A 24,151-nucleotide genomic window follows, 5' to 3' on the forward strand; every position below is an offset into this window, starting at 1 on the left:
CCAGATTTTCTTGGGCATGTTGGGTTAAATAAAGCCCAAGAAAAAGTTAACCAAGTGAAATAAGTGAACTCTAAATATAAAAATTTGTAATTAAATAATATGGTTTTCAGTAATATGGTTATTGGGTTCCTTTCTATACACTTGAAATAATAAAATATGGTTTTGAGGGTACATTGATAAATATAAATTAATTAAGCAGTCACTTGAAGTAGTAAATAATAATTTATCTCTAATTATTCGTGAATAAACATTCATAAGTACGCACAGTATGCCGCAGATGCACCCCGCCGAGTCTCATTTTACGTTGAAGAAATATACCTTGGATGTGGGTTTAAGTAAATCTAGCTTGTGCTGAAGTCGGAGGCTAAAGATTTCAAATCGTGTTGAACCTAATTATTGCTTGAATAATCTCACATAAATAATCATAGTTAAGAAAACCTTGGACGTAGCTTTAGGACCTTATGCAGGCCCAGTTAAGGTTACAGATTCAAATCAAGTTAACCATAAATATGTCGATGAAACAGTAACAACATTAACTTCGTTTCAACAAGAATTCGACGAAATTGACCATAGACCTGGCGAGAAAGCATAACAAAGCCACAGCTAACACAATACCGAAACGGGAAATACATGATTCATCGAGAGAAGAGGGTCCTGAAACCGGTTTTCCTATAATTAGCATCATCAGCATATGGCATTCCTTTTTTTTTTTTTTAACCATTTATATACCCATCTGCAAAATTGGCAAAACCAGGACAGCTGAGAATGAACTGAAAAACACCAAGCATGCTGAAATCTTTAACATCAGCTCCGAAGTTCAAAACTCGAGCTAAGTTCGATCTCACAGTTTACTGCCATCATGTTACTGATCTTCAATAGCTGAAAACTACGCTTCCGGTTCGCTTCTATGGGTGAATGCACTTTCTATTTCCTGGACAAATAGACAAAACATAAACCCATTAGCGTTGAAATTTCCACGACCATGAATAACTACTATACGTAGTCACAAGGAATGAAACTATTGTGTCTTTGAACGAGATCACAACTAATAAATTCATATACTAATCATTTATTATATATGTAGTTGGATCTCAACTAAATTCAGGTAGTCAGATATATATATATATATATGGTACTAGACCTGCTTTAAGAGGCTGTTTGGCTTATCCCTTTTTTCAGTAGCTTTTAAGCTAGTAAACTTTTAAGTTGTGTAAAGCTTAAAAGTTGAATGACGTTTAAATTAAAAACGTGTTTGGATAAATATATTTTTTAAACTATCAGTTAATAATTATGTGTTTAGTTTGAAAGAACTGATAAACTATCAAAACTTGACAAAAAAACGAAAATAAACATATTGAATAATGTAAATAAAATTCATAAAAAATACTATTTTTTATGAAAAATGTTAAATATATTAATTCAATATATATTTATATATATGTTAAACATATATACATTTAACAATATATAATATATGTTATATATATAGTGAGTGGAGTAGTAATGGGGGTGACGACGACAATAAGAAGCGGCATCGAGAGAGGCATCGGAGTCCACGAACGATGGGCTAGGGCAACAGCAACGGATGATGACAACGGCTGGGCTAGGTGATGGCAACGGACGACAGCGACGATGGTGGCGGGATCAGTGAAGGCATAGGGATGAAGAAGGATATAGGTTGAAAGGATATAGATTGAAAACGTGTGTTTTGTTTGAGGGTAAATAAGTCATTTAATCGGTCAACCAAAAAAGCTTGGGGGGGGGGGGTACTTTTTTCCAAATGCTGGTGAATTAGTTTTTAAGCTACACAACGTTTAAACTGTTGGGTGTTGCCAAACACTTAAGAAAATAGGCTCCACAGCTTATAAGTTAAATCAATAGCTTATAAACGGTCAAACCAGTAAGCCAAACACCTCTAAATGGACTGGAACCACATCGGGTCCAGGCGAGGATCCAATCAGTTGACAGGCCATTAAAACTGAAGCCAGTCCCTTGAACATCCTACGTTCTCTTTGCATGGGAAGGTAAATGCTCCACTGTATTACGTGGTAAAACTGGAACATCCAGCGCAAGTCAATACGGCCTAAAGAGTATATTGAACACTGTAGACTAAAAACTTACAGTGGTTTGCTGCCCTAAGTGGTAGTTAATAATAATAGTTACGTGTTGTTCCCAACAAATGAACAGTAACAGGGGGAACAGTTCTTGGGATGGAGTGGAGAATTTACCAAGAGAAACAAAAGGTTGGTATTTGCTAGACCCTACAAATTGACCTCCCATGTCACATTGTTCTTTTTACCCACAATACAGGTAACATGATGCATTTGATATCAAAGAATAAGAACTGAAAGCAAACATATCAAACATTGGTCCCACCGAGTTGGGTTGGCTACATTAATACATTAATTTTACCTTTTTAATCATTTATATCCAATTATCCATGGCAATATCTTCAGAAAATAAAAAATGATAAAAAAAGGTCACTTGCTTTGACACAAGCACGGCACGGAACATGATAGCCAATTACTACTGGGATCTGAACCCCAACGTACTCATGATTGGCTCTATAGTTTTTGGACTTACACCCAACCCTTTCACGAGGCAGTGAACCAAACCAACCCTACCCAATTGAAATCAGATCTAATTGGATTGGGTCTCAATTCGAATGCTTGTATAGCCGCACAAAAAATTATCATCTATATAATCCTTTATGTATCAACCAAAACGTGATGCAAATAGACTATGCAACTCATTAGCAAGCCCAAATGTGTACAATAAATCCTAGTCAAGCAACTCATTTATGAATAATTAATTAATCATCATGCCAGTAAAAAATCCCTCTAAGGGGGAAAAATTGAGCTATTTTTATATGGGTATATGGTAGGATGAAATATTTGGCGGATTTTCATATGGGTAATCGATTTCGTCAGGTCCATGGAATTGAGGGTCTAGACTCAAATCTGAGCAACGCCAATTGGGTCCAATTTTTTGGACCCAAATCAGAACAAAATAAGGAAAAAACCAAACAAACCAACCCAACCCAATTACCGAGGTTCAAGTTGATCCTTGCGCAAATCCATCAGCAACCTTATTTGCTATAACATAATAGATCTGGTTTGTTTCTCTATTTTGATAAGAACAGCATCCCATGGAAACGACTCCTTATATCCAACCACAAAAGCACTAATTGGTCTAATACAGAAAAAGCACAACTAGATGACTTAATTAATTTCTTACTCAGTGTAACAAAACTAATAACAAATTTGTTTCAATAAACACCTAGAAAATGAGCCCAAACAATTTGCAGGTTTAAATGTATAAACTACTTTTATATAGAAAATTATGTTAAATCTTTTGTAATCTTAAAATATAGTTTAGATAGAAGGGTAGCTTGTTCTATGCATGTGTAAATAAAAAAAATAAAAAATTTCAAAAGAAGATTCATTGAGTGGCAGTTGACAGTTGTAGTTTATTTATTATTATTTTTTTGTAGGCAAAATTTTAAACAAAATAAGGCTTGGTGTAGTGGTAGAACAGTTGATAAATTTGCTGTAATTTTGAGAGATGAGAAGTTCAAATCTTGTTAACATAGTTAATTTTTGTTTTTTAAGTAAGATATTGGGTGGTATTATTGAAATTTAGAAAGTTTTACAGGGCTTCAAATTAGGTAACACCAAACAGTGGGTTTGCTTATATAATAGAATAGAAGATAATCTAAAGTTAAGAATAGCAAAACAAGTCGACCATATAATACCCGAATAAAAGCATATAAATGAAAGAGACAATGGGGACTTAGCGGAAGTATTTAACGCGATTCTTAAATAAAAAATATGCTTAACAAGTAGAGAAAGAAAACTTTAGTGCATATCATAAAAATAAAAGAAATGCTCAAAGTTGTGAAATTATAGATGAATCAAGCTAATGATCAACATACGAAACATAGAAACCATGGCCTTAGAAAACCAATTTGGTCTAATAGCAGGTAGTCAACAATGGAAGCTATAGTTGAATCAAGTTTATGAGTCACACCATAAAACTTTGGGAGAAGTAACTAGAGGTTTAGAAGAGAAACCATGGCCTCAAAAAACAAATTTGGTTTTATACTAGGTAATCAACAATGGAAGCTATAGACGAATTAAGATAATGAAACACAGAGTGAAACTTTGCGAGAGCATAATTAACAAAGGTTAAGGAGAGAAACCATGGCCTCAAAAACCAATTTGATTGTATACCTGACAATGACTGATGAATAAGACCAAATATCAACAAAAATATTTGGAATATGGTATTCATATATAAAAAACAGCATCCTCAAAGAAATTTTAGAGAAGAAAGAAATATAATTGCTTATATATAAGTTACTAAGAAGATGTATCATCAAGAAAAAACATGTGTTAGATTGTGTCATGACCCCAAGGATATAATAGTAATTATGTATTATGTGTATTTCTTTCTTAGCGTACTTTGCTACTTTTGCTGTTTGTACCTTTCAGTTGCTCTAATAACTGAAAGCCTAGAAAGCCTATTTATAGGCTAAAACCTAGAGGATTGGACAGTTGTTGAATGATAACAGATTTCCAGTCATCTCTCTCTCTCTCGGCTCTTTCTGTTCTAACTCTCCCTCCAATTCTCTCTATTTCTGGTTTATTCCTTAAAAAAAACCCTAGCTAGCATCTAAGGATCTGACATTTGGTATCAAAGCCAACAGTTCTTGGCTGTGATTCCAACAATTATCAGTTGTTAATTGAGGCAGATCCAGGTGATCCTAGAGGATGTTTTCAGAGACAGATCCAATCGATTATCTGAATTCACTGCAGAGCAGCGGTCCTCGGTTACTAAATTGTAATCAAGGTGATTTTGGAAGACAGATCAGAGCCGGTTGATTCTCGGCTGTGATTCTGGCAATTTTTAGCAGTTGATCAAGGTTCAGCTATTGATAGGTGATTCCTAGCAGGCGTCCAGTGAAGCTGATCTAGAGGTGATTATCAAGGTGCTGATTTATCAATTCTGACTGTTGACAGAGGCGGATTCAAGATTGCTGAAGTTAGATCTAAGCAATTCCTGGAAGCAATTAAAAAAAAAAAAAGAAGCAGAATTCGGTTTACTGAAAATTAGATCTAGGCGAGTACTGGCAGCAGTTTCAGAAGCGAGCGATGGACACGAGAATCAAGGAAACATTTGCTAACCTCAACCAAAAGCTAGATGAAAATCTGATTCAGCTTTCAAAGAAGTTTCAGGTTAGTATTCCAGTTGAATTATTTTTTAAGGAATATTCAGATTCCTTAAAAAGAGAAGTTTCAGAAGGAAATGCTCAAGACTATCTCGGAAGTTCTGATCATGAGATGATTCATTCAGACAATCAATCATCAGGATTGAAAGATGTAACAGAGAATTTCTTGAGACTCAGAAAGAGACATATGTTCTTTTGGAATTGAAATTGATCCAGTCTTTCGCAATGACTAATTGGCTCAATCAATTCTAAAAACAAGCAGTGTTGAAATGAATTCTGTTATGGTTGCCAGGAAATCCAAGGAACAGCTAATAAATCATGATGTGCCTATTGAGAGGTTGCAGGAGAAAAATGAGTTGTTCGATGGACTAACAGAGAAAGCAAAGTTCATTGCATTACCCCTGGTGCTAGTCAATCACCTGAAGGACTGGCTAATGTCCAGGATTGGAACCTTGGGAGGAATGGTTCCGAGAAAGAAGTTCCTAAGAATATTGTCCCTTTGCCTTTGACTCCGGAGAAGGATGAGGAGTCCATAGCTTTGGTTAAATCAGACATCAATAAGGTTTAGACAGTTCCAGGAGGAGAATATCTTACTGCTGTTCTGAATGTTTTGATCCTGAAAAATATGACAGTCTTGTTGTCATTTCAAATGCTTTAGAGCAGTCTCTGGTACTGGATTCAGCAGAGAAGGAACAAGTGAAGTGGACAAAACAGAAGAACTGTTATTCGGCTCGGAGAACGATGGAAGAGCAGGTTGCTGCTGGAATACTTAAAGCTAAAACTCATTGGCATAATTTCTGTATGAAGGTCAAGGAAATCACTGAAACTTACAGATCAATTGGAGAAGAGAGCTTTGACATAGAGATCTTTGAGGACTACATTTTATATTTGCAGGAAAAGCAAAAGAAAAAGAACGTAAGAGAAAAGAGGAAAAGGCTTAGAAGGAGAAAGAAAGAAAGAAAGAAAGGAAAAAGAGAAGAAGGATGAACCAGACAGCGAATGCAGGAAATGGATGAAGAAAACAGTAGTTGTTGGTATAAGTGCACTCAACATTTTACGATCATAAAATAGATATTTTGGATCAATTGTTCAAAAAGGATATGGAGATTATTGAGGATATTACTCTTGGAATTGAATTGGATAAGTGCACCTAACATTTTACGACCATAAAATCCCTTTAAAGCTCAAAGGAAAGCTTTATTAGACAACCATAAGATCATTTTTGTTGTATGGCTCAAAATATTAGGCAATTAGGCACCAACATGCAGAAAATATGAGGGTAACTGAAATAAGATTGTTATGGTGGATATGCGACTATACAAGAAAAGACAATATAAGAAATGAGATTATTCGTCATAAAGTTAAGAGTGGCATCTACTAAAGATAACATGTGAAAGATGTGACTAAAATTGTTTAAGAGGTGAGAAGAATTAATAGACGAACATGTGAGGTGAATGAATAAAATGATAAAAATTTGTGATGTAGGAGACAGAGACCTAAAACCTTGATGGAAAACCCATAAACATAACATAGAATATAATGATTTTATTGATGATATAGCCCTGGAAAGTGGTAATTAAAGGTCTAGAATTCATAGAGCCAACCCCACTAAGTGGGATTAAAGCTTGTCATTGTTGTTGTAAAACAATAATCTAAGATATGTTGAAAACATTTAAACAAACCTGCTGCTCTTAGCTGTTGGCACAACCAATCCTCTTTTCTCTAAACTCTTAAATCGATCCCTAGCAAGGGTGGCACAGCCCTTCATGAACAAAAACATTTATTTAAATCAGTTAAACTTGAAGTTTTTGAGATTGAAAATCTAGACTGAAACCAAAACTTGCTTCCTGCTTGCAAAATGAATCAGGATGACTGGCAGACAAACCTTCAGTTTACGGAGGGAACCGGTAATTTCTTCAGATAATAGGACCTGAACTGGGGCAGGCTGAAATCTGCAGGAGATCACACTCATCATTTGGCCATTCAAAAAGTTACTTGCAAAGTAAAATAAGACGTGAATGCAACATTGTCTCTCATCCTTCTCAAATGCATTCCATCACTAAAAAATGCTCACATTTAAGGGAAAGAGTGATCTCCGCACCCTCCAAAATAAACGAAGGAAAAGAAAAAGAAAAAATGTGAATAAGTGACCAGAAAGACAAAATGGGCATTACCAAAATTCCAATTCAATATGTGGAATCAATTCGTAGAATCAAAAGTTTTTTTTTTTTTTTTTTGGATAGAATCAAAAGTTTTGATAAGTAAATGCTTTTCAGGGGAAAAAATAGCACTGTGACTTCAACTTCATCTCTGTCAAAATCTTCATAAAACAAAGGCATGGCAAAAATAGTTGATGGAACAAATTAACTACTGACAAACTGGCAATAAATCATGCAAAAAGTAAAAAGTAAAATGTAAAATGCTAAATACAACATCTTTATCAAGAGAACTGGCATACTTGTGCTTTCCCAACCGTGGTGGACGAGATCTCAATCTTTCTTGTTCAGAAACCATGCGACGGAGATGTCGTTTCTGCCTCTCTTCATCCTCTTTGGCTATTTCTTCAATTATGTCAGGCAAGCTATACAAGGAGAAGAGATCACCCCCAGAAAAAATCCATTTGAGTACCAAAGAACAGAAGTCAAAATAAACAAGTGCACCCACCAGTCAATGTCTTTAGATACTTGCACTGCTTTCTTTCCTTTGGATTCTGCTCTCAACTGCTCCTTATGTCTAGCCCTCCGATTAAGTTCAACCCTCGTGACTCTTTTTGTTTTGGAGGACCTGAAGAATGATCATAAACAGTAAATCTCCCTTGACATAGTGTCAAAAATTGGAATGTCCATGCAACATGCCTCAACAAAGAAAACCAAGAGAATCCTGAAAAAATGCCTTTTACCAAGGACAAAAGGTACCAACTTTCAATCTAAACCACCAATAAAAAGGGTTTTGTACATACACATAAAAGCATAACCTGAGCCAGAAATCTGCAACCATTTAAGCTAAACTGTAAACAAAAATGGACACAAAATCCATGCACATGTACTGATTTCTACATGCTGGGTCAAGGTGTCTGACCCATGTGCCAAATTGAATATTCTACAACACCAATCCCTCTCAGACCAAATTTGAACCAAAGGCACTTAAGTGTATCATTGTTGGGTATTCTCCTTCCCAAAAAGGATACAAGTGCTATTGCCCTCCTCCCACAAATTTTTTGTGTCCTCTGATGTCACATTCTATGAGGATTGTTGCCACAATTCCTGCTTCACACACTTGCACTCAACCCTCAAGAAAGACAATAATCCTTGCACGAAATTGAACAGAATCAGATAGGATAAGAAAACACACACAATCACACACGGGACACACAGATTTATCCTGGTTCGGATATCCTTTTGAATAGGAATACCCTACGTCCAGACTGATGAGGCTTTGGTTTCCACTATCTTGAAATCAAAATGATGATACACACACTGCACTCACAGCCCTATACACAAGCTGTTCTAACTGAGATTACAAAGCTCTAGACTTAAGACTTTTCTCTCATACACACAATGCACAATCTCTTCAAGATACACAATGAATTCAGTAGTCTAAAAGAACACCCTGGCCCTCTATTTATAGATCATAGGGGCGGGAAATACAAGGAAACAAAATTAGAAAACTAACTAACAGGTAGTTGCCTAATGTGGCAGTTACCTTTACATAACCTATAATTGCTTCCTTCCTCGTATTCTTTCTGACTTCTGAACCTTTAGCCTAATCTTAGGCAAACCTTTTAACAAGGATCACCCATTTTATGCTCCTACATCTTCTCTAGAGGAGACTGACAGTACAAAGTGGCATTGGGATCCTCTCGTCTCTCTTCCTCTGCTTGACTCTACACTGCAAGTATGTTCTCAAGAGGAAGCATCATCAACATCAACTCCTGACAGCATACTAGCAACTCCTACCTCTCCTGATACCTCTTTGGACCACCCTCCTAATTCACATCCTAATCCACACCCTCCTAATACCTCTCCTGGTACCTCTATGCTCGATATCCCAACTCATAAACCAGTCCCTGCCACTCATTTTCCAACTCCAACTACTGACAATCCTTTTCTAGTTTATTTCAGACGACTTAAAGGCCATCAGGAACCTCAGCACAGTTAGCCATCAATTCCAGAGACTGGTCCACCTAAGGGCAACACTACTAGAAGGATGGGTGATTTGAACTGGGCTGTTCCTATAGCACTACGAAAAGGGGTAAGGTCATGTGTCAAGTACCCTATTTCTAATAACCTGACATGTACAAAATTCTCTCCTCAGTTTAGGGCTTTTGTTGCAGGTATTGACAACATTAAAATTCCCAAAACTACCCACTATGCTATGAAGGATCCTAAGTGGTAGGCTGTTGTTCTGGAAGAAATGAAAGCCTTGGTTGGAAATAATACATGAGAAATAGTAAAATTGCCCTCAAATAAGAAGGTAGTCGGGTGCAAGTGGGTATTCACATTAAAACATCATGCAAATAGGAGTATTGAAAAATACAAGGCTTGATTGGTGGCCCAAGGGTTCACACAAACCTATGGGATCAATTATGAGGAGACATTTGCTCTTATGGCTAAACTGGATTCTATCAGAGTATTACTCTCTATTGTTGTTAATTTAGAGTGACATTTATTTCAATTTGATAGTAAAAATGTCTTTCTTAATGGAGATTTGGATGAGGAGATATAAATGCAGGTTCCTCTTGTGTTGAGCATGAAGTTGATCGTGGAAAGGTTTGTAAACTTAAAGAGGTCTCTGTATGGGTTAAAACAATCACCAAGAGCCCGGTTCAAGAAGTTCAGCATAATCCTAAATTGGTTAGGGTAGAAACAAGGGCAGACAGACCATACTTTATTCATAAAACACACAACAAATGGAAGGAAGGCTATGTCTATGTGGATGATATTATAGTGACAGGAGATGACATGCAAGAAATAAAGAGCTTGAAAAAGCAATTGAGAGCTGAATTTGAAGCCAAAGACTTAGGAACAATAGGGTATTTCCTAGGAATGGAGGTGACTCGAAGTAAAGAAGGTATGTTCATCTCACAGATAAAATATACACTGGATTTATTAAAAGAAATAGGTATGTTTGGGTGTAGACCTGCTGGAACACCCCTATAAAAGAACTGAAAATATGGAGAAATCAATGATGATGCCCTAGTAGAAAAAGAAAGATGCAAGCGGTTAGTCGGAAAATTAATCTACTTGTCCCTTACAAGGCCGGAAATAGCCTATGCAGTGAGTGTGATAAGTGAATATATGCATTCTCCCACTCAAAGACATATAAATGTTGTGTTTCATGTCCTACGGTATCTACAAGGTACACCTAGAAAAGGATTACTATTTCATAAAACCAAGGAGAGGGGAATTGAGGGCTTTATTGATGCAGATTAGGTAGGGTCTATTGAAGATAGTCAGTCAACTTTAGATTATTGTACCATAGTATGGGGAAATGTGGTTACATGGAGAAGTAAGAAGTAATCGATTGTTGCCCGCAACAATACTAAGGCAGAATTCCAAGCTATAGCTCTAGAAATTTGTGAAGTTATTTGGTTAAAAAGGCTGATAGAAGAGTTACATATTCCTTTGTCACAACAAACAAAGATGTACAATGATAGTAAATTAGTAATTAGTATTGTTAAAAATCTAGTTCAGCATGATGGAATGAAGCATGTGAGAATAGATCGAACTTTTATAAAGAGGGCAATTGAGGAAGGAGGAATTAACTTATCCTATATTTCGACAACAAGTCAAGTGGCTGATATGTCTACAAAAGCCATGGCAAGACTTGTTTCGAATTGCTAATTGGCAAGCTGGAAATGATTAGTATCTATTCTCCAGCTTGAGAGGAAGTGTTGGACGAGATTAGGTGTTCAAGTTTAAAAATGAAAGATAAGGTGGTTTGATAAGATAAAGATTTAAAAAGGAAGCCTCGAAAATAGGATAAAGCTCCAAGATTCAAGGGAGATATTCAAGCTTGAAACTAGAAGATAAAGGGTAGCATGTTTTGAATATTAGTTATTGCTATCTAAATTTGAATTTGCTCCTATTTTCTAGGAGATAGAGTAGATATTATGCCTTGTATAAATAGCTCCCTTCGGATTCAATAAATTCTCAAGTAAGCTTTCAAGAATTTAACTTATTTCATTATCATATCAAGCCTCACCATGCACCTGGACATACTAACGAATGTCCATATGGTGAAAAATTGTTTTGCTACCTAGGTGTTCAAACATGTCACCTAGTAAACACTAACTTGAAAGAAATTAAATCAACCACACCAAGGCTTTTCCACTTACTATCGAAGGGAGATAAAGCACCACCTGATCTGGGCAGCCCAACCAGACTGGCCAAGACTACAACCTTCCCTTCCCCAAAAATAAGATATTTTCCAAGTGCAACACTCCAGGCAGCACCTGGCCTGTGAATGGTCACACTACAGTGTTTCTCCAGAACCTAGAGCTGTTCATTAGTTCTAAATAACATAGGTTATCATCACCTCGTACCATAGACAGATATAAGTGTGAAAAATATGCACACAAATATCCTAAATGTGATTTTCAGAGTTCACAGAATTGCAAGCAAAAAACAGTACTCCATTCACAAACAATTCTTGAATGACCAGAAGAGAGACTGACTTGGAACCAAGATCATCATGCTCAATTAAGATGAAAAAGAAGATCATAAAATTGCAATAGGAGTATCACATATAATCAATTGTGCTGTAAGTACCAAGATGAAAAGTTGCAGACCTATTCTCATGTTCATGATCTACATCCTCCAGATTTTCCATGTTCTGATCATCATCTTCGCTCCCATTATCCACCTCAAGAAAATACATCTGGCATAATTATTTCATAGTAAGTTAGCTTGAGATACATAAAATGCAAATTGACTAGTACATTCAAAATGAACCACAGATGAATAGCAAGAAGATGCTCACATCTTCTTCATCAACAACTTCTCCAGGAACAATTAATGGAACAGGTTGAGGTCCCAACTCATGTCGATAAATTTTCTGCATTTCATCTGCAACAGCATGGGCTAAAGAATCCTGTATGGACCCCACATAAAAACAATTAGACAGGGAATTCAATGTACATAAAGGCATAGACTAAGAAACTCCAAAAAACAGGTTTTCGAGGTAACCTGATGACTCTCAAAGGAGGGATTGAATGAGCATCCAGAAGCCTCAACTTCTACAGCAGGAATAATTGAAGGCTTGGGCTTCTGGAAAAATGTCAATATAGAAAATACAAAGTGACAATCATAGAAAAAACAAAATCAACATCAAGTCCAGGTTAAAAGAATGATATGTCAAAACAGACAAGAGCATGGCCTTTGTGATTCAATTTGGAGAAGAAATGTGGGAACCACTATCAGCACAAATTTAAAGAACTTGCCACTAATAATGAGAATGCTGCATATTTTGTGTCACCATTCCCTTAGAATTTCTATAATGGAACATAATAGACAAGAGTAACAAAGGAATAATTCAAAATCAAATTATGCCTTTACCTTTTTAATTTTTCCATTATGTTCACCTGCACATTATCAAGGACAGCCTATGTAATGTACTTCATCTCATAATTAAAATCCATAAAAGTATTATATCATAATGAAGTTGGAAAATACCATTGTCATCCCATATGTCAACCATGCCAGAATCAGATACACCATCCTCCTACAAGAATCCCGAAAGAAATAATACACCAGAACCACAATCGAGATTCATTTTCACTGAAAACAGTATTTTCAAATTATGCAAACCTCAGGGCGTTCCTGGATATCAACTTTTTCTTTCTTGACTTCACTTCTTTTCTTGGATTTCTTCTGTGTTGAAGATGGTACTGATTGAACAAAGGAGTTTCTTTGTAACAAACTGTCACAACGGAGTACTTTTTCTCTGTGCTTTTCAATCTTCCTTTTGACTGATAAATCTGAATTACATGAAATGGAAAGGTTAAAATTTTATCATGGCTTAAGAGTCAGAAAAGGCGTAAAAGAGAAATAGAGTCCTATACAGAAGCAATGAGTAATTTTACTAATAAATACTTTTTGGCTGGGTCATCCAGCTAGACTAGCAACCCACGCTAAATTCATCTTTTTCACCTATCCATTGTAGCTCAATGCTTGTATACATATGCCAATTGACATTTGGAAGAGGAGCATTTTGTCGCATGACTTGAACCCAGCCTTGCACCATTTCACATCTAGCTGAACTTGCAAATGAGTTATAATCTCCCCCTGCTCAGCTCACAGTACAATATTGCCATACACAAAAGAACTAAAAACTCCTCAATTATGGCAATTGTTCTCGAAGTTCAGAGAGTCCATGCTGACAATAGAAATATGTCCTCAAGCTAATTTTTTGAAGAATCTAGATTGACCTTCCAATTGTTCTTCAATAAAGGTTTCCAGAACAACATACAATATCTCTCTGAGCTTGTAATAGGAGTCTTATATATCCACTACTAGGAGCTATGAGCATTTTGCAAGATGACTCTTGTGAAGGAATAAAGGACAGCTCCATCCCTCAACCCCAAAACAGATAAGGATCGAGGTATGATATATGACATGAAGGGTAACGATAAGGAATGAATTGTGTCTAACACTCTCTCCACTTGGAAAAATTTCCATATCTTCCCAAGCCTCATGAAAATAAGAAACACCGCATTTTGAAAGTGGATTATTTCACATGGAGCAGCCAAAAATGAAATTTCAGAGATCAAGTTGATACTTTACATTCCTTAATTCTGTCAAGTTAATTGCCCTCATCGTAGCTAAAAAGAAAAGAAAATACAACTACAACGTTGGTCATTTCACTGACATTGAATCAGGCATCTTCCATACGCTGCCCACCCTTTCCTGCAACTATTTTACTGTGTTTTCTCCTACAGATAGGCCCACACACAAGCTATATGAATGCAGATTTGCATGCATAAACAGAGGCACTTTGGACTTGCCTGTTTCTTGGGAATTCTTCACTCAAGCACCTAACTGTCATGTACCGCCTAAATAACTGATTGTAATTCAGGAAATTAGGAAGGAAAGGGGATAACAAACGCGCACATGTTTGTTGCAAGTGGTGATGGGCACTTAGGATGCAAGTTGGATGCAAGCTGTCATTGGCCGAGAGATTTCCCATTTGAGTGTGGGGAGATCAATATAGATAAGACTGATCTCACCCGATGAAAGGCATGAATGAAATCAATTCCAATTTGGAATTCGTTCCCTCCAACTCTCTGCTATCTCCCCCCCTCAATTCTATCATTCTCTTCCCCTAATTCTATCTCCCCCTCTCTATTCTATTCCCCAGAATTCTCGAGAAACTCGTGAGAATTCCAACATCAAATCGTTAAGCTCTGACAATTTGGTGTCAAAGCCAGTCCGGCCAATTCCGATGCGGTGAATCCAAACAGATGGCAGAGGGTACACGAATGAAGAACATGGAGATGCAGTTACAACAATTTGTCTCCACGGTGTTAGATTTACAGGCAAGAGTGGATCAGTTGGAGCTTGGATCCAATCGAAATCACGAGACAATCATCTCCATTGATTGCAAACTAGATGGAGCGGTTAATCGGATCCGAGAGGAGTTGACTCACATACGTGAGGAAGAGGGCGTGCAGATCAGGGAGCAGTTGCAAGGGTTTATGGTGATGTTTGCTCGGCAACCTTCGGTAAGTCTATCCCCAGATTTTCCTCCTAGAGAGATTCTCCCCAGTCAAGGAATGAGTCAGAGTAGACCAGAGACCTCTGAAATTGGGGAGGAATTGGTGGGAACAGGAGAAAATATAGTAGGAAGAAGGCAGGGGAAATTGGGGGCAAAGGCCACCCAGGAATTCCTATGCTGAAATTGGATATTCCCATGTTTAATGATAACACCCCTGGATGGTGGATTAGAAGGTGTGAAAGAGCCTTTGAGTGGTATGGGGTACCGAAGCAACAGAGGATGGCTCTAGCTGTAGCTTAACTTAATGATGTCGGGGACGATTGGTACCAAGGATAGGACAAGGTGAAAGAGGAATGCCATTGGGCTAAGTTCGCAGAGGAATTATGTGAGAGGTTTAGAGAAAGAGAGATAACCGATGTAGTAGAGGAGTTTAACAAGATCCGACAAGGGGGATCAATGGCAGATTATCAGAGGAGGTTTGAGGAGTTAAAAGGCATCGATGCACAACCACAACCCTTACCTCACGGAGGCTTATTTTGTCTCTAGCTTTATAAGTGGATTGAATGAAGAGTTAAGACCTATGGTGAAGGTCTTGCAACCAAACCCTCAAACATACCACTGACAACACAAGATTACATGAGTTGACAGTGGAAGCGCTTATGAAGAAGCAAAGGCTGATGAACAAGCGAGGAGCACACAATGTGTTGACCACCATTGGGAAGAGCCAAGGAAGGGAGATTTTTAGGGGAGTGCTAGGGATGAAGAGCTTACCCCTTCCGGGCCCTAAAAGACAAAGGGATAGACTAATAGAGTAGAGGAGGCAGGCTAACCTTTACTTTAAATGTGGGGATGAGTATTTCCCCGAACACCAGTGCAAGAAGCAATTGCTTCTACTCGAAGGTGAAGAGAAGAATGTGGAGGAGGAAGAAATAATTGAGACACCTGAAGAAGGAGAGGAAGACAATGGCGAGATTTCATTGCATGCTTTGAGAGGGTTCGCCAATAATAAGATTATTAAGGTGGAAGGGAGAGCGGGGGAATACAAGTTGATGATCCTCATAGACAGCGGAAGTACCCACAGTTTTTTAGATGAAAGGACTGCTAAAAGGTTGAAGTGTCCCCTAATCAATACACAACCTCTCACGGTGACTGTGGCAAACGGAAGCAAAGTGGTGAGTAATAAGCCTGTGCGGGTTTTTGTTGGGCAACGCAAGGAGAAAACTTCTAGACAAACCTCAGGTTGTTTAACTTGGGGGGATATGATGTGGTTTTGGGTGTGGATTTTATGAAGCATGTGAGTCCCATATGCTTTGATTTCAATAGAATGGAGGTGGCATTTGAAAAGGAAGGAAGAAGGATGACATTTGTGGGCAGCAAGGAAGTGGGAATGTGTAAGATGATTATAGGGAAAAGGCTGCAAAGGATCCTCAAGCAAAAAATGAACAGGGTGGCCCAACTCTTCTCTATCCAAGCATTGGAAGAAGAAAAGAAGGAGCCAAGGGGCAGGGAGTGAGCTGATGCAGGTTGTCAGCAATCCACCCCAACAGACATGGGAGGTAAACCAACTTGACTTACTCAATTTACTCTTGTTTGAATATGAGGATCTATTTAAAGAGCCTAAAACCCTACCTCCTCCCCAAGCCCACGACCACTCCATTATCCTAAAGCCTCAATCTAAACCTTGCAATGCCAGAGCCTATCGTTACCCCCGAGCACAAAAAATAGAAATAGAGAGGATGGTCAAAGAAATGTTGCAACATTCTCTAATTCAACCCAGCCGTAGCCCCTTTGCATCCCTTGTGCTATTGGTCAAAAAGAAGAACGGTTCATGACGCTTCTATGTGGATTACTGACAATTGAATGCCATAATTTCAAGGACAAATTTCCCATTCCCCTCATTGAAGATCTCCTAGATAAACTAAGGGATTCTACCATCTTTTCCAAACTTGATCACAGAACAGGCTATCACCAGATTAGAATGAGCCCACAAGACACCCCTAAAACTGCATTTCGAACCCACTAGGATCATTAAGAATTCTTAGTAATACCCTTTGGCCTTACCAACGCCCCAACCACTTTCCAATCCCTAATGAATCAAATATTTGAACCGCACCTAAGAAGCTTTGTCCTTGTGTTCTTCGATGACATACTGATGTTTAGCCACACTTTTGACCAACATGTTACACACCTTAAGGCTACTTTTGAGATCCTTAAGAGTCAACCAATTATACACTAAGAAGTCAAAGTGCTCATTTGCTCAAAGACAAGTCGAATACCTGGGATATGTTATCTCTGGTGCAGGGATTAGCACTGACCGGAACAAGGTGGCGGCCATGCAAGCATGGCCAAGACCTACCACCCTCAAAGCCTTAAGGGGATTCCTAGACTTGACAAGGTACTACAGGAGGTTTGTGAAGGGATATGGAGTGATAAGTAGGCCATTAACACAATTGTTGAAGAAGGAAGGGTTTAGATGGGGACCAGAAGTTGAGGCAGCCTTTGGACAGTTGAAGCAAGCAATGAGCAAGGCCACAGTGCTGAGGCTACCAAGACTTCAACAAGACTTTTGTGGTAGAGACTGACGCGTGTGATAATGGTGTGGGGGTTGTATTGGCACAGAAGGGCAAGCCCATAGCCTTCCTCAGCCAAGCATTGGCCCCAAGGCATGAGGGATTGAGTATCTATGAGAAGGAGTTTGTGGCAGTCTTAATGGCAATAGAAAAGTGGAGACACTATCTAGAGGGTAGCCAGTTCATGATCAAGATTGACCACCAGAGTCTGAAGTACTTGTTGCAATAGAAACTCCACACGCAACTACAAAAGAAAGGTATGGCTAAGATGATGAGTCTTGATTACATTATACAGTATAAGAAGGGGAAGGACAATGTGGTGGCAGATGCCCTATCTCGGTGTCAGGAAAAAGGAGAGGTAGCAGCCATTACCGCATTAATACCAAAGTGGTACCAAGAGGTGGCCAATAGCTATGACTTAGATGAGTAGATCAAAGGGATTCTAGAGCGATTAGTGTTAGATCCTAACAACAAAAGGGGGTACACACTACAAAATGGGGTGCTACACTATAAGGAGAGGATAGTGATTGGAGACTACTCGCAGGTTAAGGACAAGATCCTCCAAGCCCTACATGGGTCTCCCTTGGGAAGACACTCGGGAATTCAAAATACTTACCACAAGGTAAGGCAACTCTTCTTTTGGCCCAAATTGAAGGAGGTAGCAATTAGATTTGTAATGACTTGTGACACTTGCAGAAGGTGCAAATATGAAACTGTGGTCGCACCGAGGTTATTACAACCCTTAGGCATTCTAGGGAAAGCTTGGGAGACTGTGTCTATGGATTTTATTGAAGGGTTGACCAAGTTAGAAAGTAGAGACTGCATATTGGTGGTGATTGATAGGTTCATGAAATTTGCCCACTTCATCAGCCTATCTCATCCTTACACCACACAAGAGGTTGCTAGGGTGCTCCTTGATCAAGTCATCAAGCTACATGGGGTTCCTATAACTATCATTTCAGATCGAGACAAGGTATTCACCAGCCTTTTTTGGCAAACACTGTTGAAGTCTATGGGGACCAAGCTTAGCATGTTGTCTGCTTACCACCCTCAAACGGATAGGCAAACCAAGAGGGTTAACCAATGCCTGGAGAGTTACCTAAGGTGCCTAAGTTTCCAACAGCCCAAGAAGTGGCATAAGTGGCTAGCTTTAGCCCAGTGGTGGTACAACTCCAACCACCACAACTCCATTAGGATGTCACCATTTGAGGCCCTCTTTGGATACAAACCCCCGCTACTACCAGTGCCCCAAGAGTTTACTAATGTTGCAGCAGTGGATGATCACCTCCAACAAAGGCATGAGGTTCTTTAGTAGCTAAAAAGAGATTTGGCCATGGCGCAGAACATAATGAAGCAACATGCAAACAAAGGAAGGAGTGAAAGGGAGTTTTCAGTGGGAGAATAAGTGTATCTAAAGCTCGAACCCTCACAGATTAAGGCCATGACAGATGAGAAAATAACTAAGCTCAGTCCGAGATACTACGACCCTTTTCCCATCATAGCAAGGTTGGGAAAAGTGGCCTACAAGCTCCAACTACCGAAGAATTCTCAAATTCATCCAATATTTCACATGTCCCTACTAAAGAAGTATGCGTCAGCCGGCAAGTCTTAGTTTGCCCATAGGTAACCAAAGGGAGGAGCCTACAACAGAGCCATAAGCTATTCTAAACCAAAGGGTTATATATTAGCAAGGGGTTCCCCTAATTCAAGTGCTGGTAAAATGGAACCAACTGCCCACTAATGATAACATATAGGAGTATCCAATTCCCTGTCAGGGAGAGTTCTCTCACAATTCCATGGGAATTGCGCGAGAACTGGTGAATTAGAAGGAAAGAAAGAAGGAATAGAGGAAGAGAGAGAAGTTGAGAGGGAAATTGAATCAATTAAATTTCCAAAGATATCTCTCCTGGGGAGGGTTGGTTATATAAGTACCAAGCCTTGGCGCCAATATTTGGTTACATTTGAATTAGGCCCATGTGCTGTAACTGTCAATCTAATTCATATTACACTAGTACCCTTTACCTTTCTTCCTTATTATTCTCCTTATTTACATAATAGTCCCATGACATTCCCTAGGGTAGCAAGTTTACTTTGTATTTCTTGAGGACAAGAATTTCCTCAAGGGGAGGGTAATTGTCATGTACTGCCTAAATAACTAATTGTAATTCGGGAAATTAGGAGGGAAAGGGGGTAACAAACGCGCACATGTTTGTTGCAAGTGGCCCTGGGCACTTAGGATGCAAGTTGTCGTTGGGCAGGAGATTTCCCATTTGAGTGTGGGGAGATCAGTATAAATAGGACTGATCTCACTCGATGAAAGGCATGAATGAAATCAATTCCAATTTGGAATTCTTTCCCCCCAACTCTCTGCTATATCTCCCCCTCAATTCTATCATTCTCTTCCCCTAATTCTATCTCCCCCTCTCTGTTCTATTCCCCATAATTCTTGAGAAACTCTTGAGAATTTCAACGTCAGATCGTTAAGCTCTGACACTTACTCCCATAGTAATTAATCTGTAGACTCTCCTTTCATGTGCCTTTTACTTAAACTATTGTTCCAGTTTCTTCTTCAAAACTTTGTATAATCATTGATAATCTGCTTAGGTGATTTAAGAAAACATCTTTGCTAACTCAAGAGCCCAATTAAGGGAAAATTGTAACTTTAGTACTACAACTTTATAGTGGAGGCAAGTTTTGTCAAATAATTGCAGGTAAATCAACCTAGGGAACACCAAATGGGGACCTCGAGGGCTCAAATATATGGAAGTAATTGCAGCCCACTGCGCAGAAACGGTTTCCATGCCAAAAGATATAAATCTTTGGTCTTATCAAGAACCAAAGAAACTAGTTGAATTGTTCATGGATCAGCTGCGTAGATAAGTGCATGGACTCCAGAAGATAGGCAAAATTAGCTCAAATATTACCCTCTGACTTAGATACATTCCACAAGACAAATGAACCCAGAATGAAAGAGCAGATTAACTTCCAACAAATTAAAAAACGATGCCCAAACAAACGCTTTTTGTTGAAGTTTGCCTCGAGTTTTGTCCTAGAAGATCGCAGAACCGGAAAGGAGCTGAAGGAGTAGTCTCGGCTGAAGAAATTAGGCAGCTAGGGGTTAAGTATAATTAGTATATTTTGTTGGGGTTAAAATGTAATTTTCCTAAGTTAGTTAGTTGCCTAAGTGTGTCCGCCTCCTCTATAAATAAGAGGGCAAGGCGCCTGCTCAGAGAGAACTTCTATGAGTGCTCTAGTCCTTTGTATTATGAGTGCAAGGCATTGTTCAAGAAAGGAAGACTATCTGCAAGTCTTGGGTTTATTTTCTTGGGGAAACAGTGTGGTATTGTACTCGGGTTTGTGGGCTATGAGGGCTATGACATACTGATCTTCTTTCTGGAAATAAAGACTGCTAAGAGGGCTCTTTTAAGGCTGGATGTAGGTTTCCTCAAAGGAAACTGAACCAGGATAAATCTTTGCGTTGTGTGGTTTGCTTTCTGTTTCTTGTTCTTATGTTTTCTGTTTTCAATTCCTATAATTGCTGGGTGGATTTGAGAGTGTTGAGAGAGGCATATTTCATCTAAGGGTAATTCTGCATAGTCCTAGGATAACACTTTTCTACACCAGAAACTGGAATTAACATCATAATTCCAAATATTGATAATAACAAATCGAAAAAATGGCTTAATATTCATAAAATAACGAAATTGACGCAAAACAGTTTACTGCTCAAGGTTTTATTTATTTATTTGTTTAATGAACATATCCTATGAACCAAACAAAGGAAGTACCATCAGAATCGCAGCAATTATGTTGTTTCAGTCACGAATGGATGATGAAAGAACAATTAGAATTAACCTATTATTCCCTAACCCAGTTAACAATTGCACGCTAATCAATTTGCTACCAGATATTACTTTTTTCCCCCTTTTTTACAATTTCTGAGGAACCGATAAGACGTGATTGAGAAGCACAAGAACAGAAAAGGGATAGCTACCTCTGGACTTGTCAACAAAAAATAGGGATTCGCTGGGAATATGAGTAAGAGAGCCACCGGAGAGAGCATCTTTCGTGGACTTCTCGAAGTAGTCCTCTATGTCCTCCGTGCTTATGTTAGCCCTCCAAGCCTTCTTCCCCTTCCTCGAGCTCTTCGACTTCTTCCCCATCTCTCTCTCTCTCTCTCAGTGCCTCTTTGGCCTTGCCTTAACTCTGATCTTCGTTCTATTTGTGCGTCGACCGCCAAAAAGGAAAGGCGGAAAGCGAACCCTAACGAGAGCACGTGTGCCTCACGTGCCTTTGTGGTTGATGACGACTCTAAAAATAATGTTTTTAAATGGTAAAATTAAAATGCATAAGAATAAAATACAATAAAAATAATATTAGTCATATTATTCTTTTGATTAGTTAATTTTATCCCAGCAGATTCATTTATTTATTTACTAATATTAATTTTTAAAATAATTACAAAATTAAGCTTAAGATTTATTATATATACTTTTTATTATATTTTATTTTATATTAATATTTAATATATAACCCACTTAATTTCATATAATAATACTTCATTAATTTTAACTTAATTGTGCTTTAGAATAAAACATGTTACGATGTAAAATAGAGAAAGAACTATCGTTAAGATGGAATTATATTCATTACAAGCTTGCAAATTCCAAATATTAGATCAAGCATACCACCGTGCTCAACTTGCTTTAATTTTTTGTTAGCCTACTAAATGCATTTCATAAATAATTTATAAATAAATTTCATTTCAACTCGTAAACAAGTTTTGCTTATTAAATGAATAAATTAATTCAAATAAAAAATTACAGATTATTTAATAAATGAGATAAAATAAAAATATATTTAGTTGGTTTATAATTCTTTTAAAATTCGTTAAAAACTCACTTAAAGATGTTTTAGGATTTATTTGATTTTTTTCTTACTTCAAAATTTATAATTTTGTTAAATAATATAATTGTATAAATTATTTATGAAAAAATAATTCAAATTATATTTTTGTTCATGAACAAACTCAATAATTTTTATTCATAAATAAACTTAAAAAAAAGCTCGAATTTTGCTTAGCGTAAGCCTTAACATAAAATATTACTCACAAATTGAGTTCGAACATTTCTTATAAACTCAATTTATAAATGAATTGATTTTAAATATTTTTAAAAATAAATGAGCTTGAGTCTAAATATAGCTAAACTCGGCTTGTTTACATTGTAAACAAAAATTAAAAAATGATTACCAAATATAATCAATTTACTCCATTGCTTATAAATAGTGATGTAAATGATCAAAATTACCCCATTTTCAAATTTCTTATCATAAATATTTAAGTAAGTATTATCTCTATATCTTATTTTTATATTTATTTTAATTTTAAATGCATTAATTAAGACCTAATGAGAGTGATTTACATCGCTAATGTTGAATTGTAATTTAATCATATGAGTGACAAACAACATTTTTGTCAAATTTAGACTTAAACAATATTAAATGAATTTTAAAATTTTCAATAATATATCTGATTTATTTTTATTTTATTTTTCTCTAATAATAAGATTGATTAAACACCAAGGCAAACAACCCTACAATAACAGGGAGAAACAAAACAACAAATGGAAGAGCACAATGCCATTGTATACAGACAAGTTCAAAATTTTCAATGGTTAGCGTTATCATAATTATCAAACTAAAATGTTTTCAAGATTTTTATATTTATTTTTGGGTGTGAGTAATGGATTATTTTTATGTTTTAGTTATTAATATTTTTTTTAATTTTTGAATGACACTAAAATATTATTTTATTTGAATGCGTGTCAATAAAATATTATTTTTACTTTTGGGTATTAATAGAATATTACTTTTACTTTATGGGTGTTAATAAAATGAAATTGTTATTTTCTATAGTTGTTAGTAAAATGTTATTTTCATTTTTTGGGTATTGTTAATGAAATATTATTTTTAGGTGCTAATAAAATGCTATTTATTCATAACAATAGCACTTCCTGTCTTTTCAAAAATCTCCCTCGTAGCAACAGCATCACTTGAGTTCTTGGTGCCGAATGGAGGGTAAAAAAAAATAAATGCAACAATTTAAAGGGAAATTAATGGATTGAGGATTCATCTCCATTAATTAGGAGTGGATGTTCATTCTCACACATATTAATTGCATTGATTGTGGAATATTAATAAAAATAGGTATATGTGTTCTTAGAGAATTTTCTGTAATTGTTTCAAATATGAAATGAGTTAATCATCCAGTTTGGTATTTTATGGAACAAAAATGATGATATTGTTCCTTCCTTAATTAGGAATTTTAATTTTTGAAAAATAGACATCATGATCATCTAATAAGAAATATTCAAATTTTCAAATGAACTATTTAAAAACTTATCAATTCCAACAATTAATTGTAAAGTTGATTATTCAGACCATTCAATCCATAAAAGATAGATCTCAAAACTATGAATAAGGATATTCCTAATTAAACTCATAAAGAAAAGAGTGAGTTGAATAGAAGAAAAGAAAAAAGATTTTGTCAAATAATGGCACAATAAGACTTTTTGTCAAATAAATGGTTTTGCTCAATAGAAAGGGTTTGATTTTGAGGGGGAAATGTGATGGAACA

The 24,151-nt window shown here is 37.0% G+C and overlaps 1 protein-coding gene across 1 annotated transcript; it reads right to left on the reverse strand.

Moving 5' to 3' along the window:
• Nucleotides 1-412: 412 nt before the first annotated feature.
• LOC127797921 (ribosome biogenesis protein NOP53) lies at nucleotides 413-21,733 on the reverse strand. Its single transcript, XM_052331119.1, has 12 exons — nucleotides 21,509-21,733; nucleotides 13,039-13,208; nucleotides 12,904-12,952; nucleotides 12,787-12,812; nucleotides 12,418-12,498; nucleotides 12,212-12,322; nucleotides 12,021-12,109; nucleotides 7,895-8,014; nucleotides 7,689-7,811; nucleotides 7,116-7,182; nucleotides 6,913-6,992; nucleotides 413-931 (listed from the first exon to the last, which is right to left on the reverse strand). The coding sequence occupies exons 1-12, from the start codon at nucleotides 21,675-21,677 to the stop codon at nucleotides 925-927; spliced, it is 1,092 nt and encodes a 363-aa protein (XP_052187079.1). The 5' UTR covers nucleotides 21,678-21,733; the 3' UTR covers nucleotides 413-924.
• Between the last annotated feature and the right edge of the window lie 2,418 nt (nucleotides 21,734-24,151).

This window comes from Diospyros lotus, chromosome 3 (genome assembly GCF_014633365.1).
Source record: "Diospyros lotus cultivar Yz01 chromosome 3, ASM1463336v1, whole genome shotgun sequence".
Classification (NCBI taxonomy): Eukaryota; Viridiplantae; Streptophyta; class Magnoliopsida; order Ericales; family Ebenaceae; genus Diospyros; species Diospyros lotus.

What these genes read in the sequence shown, in the direction of transcription:
- LOC127797921 (XM_052331119.1), bottom strand. Translation starts at nt 21,677, where the DNA reads ATGGGGAAGAAGTCGAAGAGCTCGAGGAAGGGGAAGAAGGCTTGGAGG. An exon ending in ATAATGGAAAAATTAAAAAG is followed by an intron (nt 12,499 to 12,786) that starts GTAAAGGCATAA and finishes ACATTTTTCCAG; the next exon opens with AAGCCCAAGCCTTCAATTAT. An exon ending in AAGTTGTTGATGAAGAAGAT is followed by an intron (nt 12,110 to 12,211) that starts GTGAGCATCTTC and finishes TAATTATGCCAG; the next exon opens with ATGTATTTTCTTGAGGTGGA.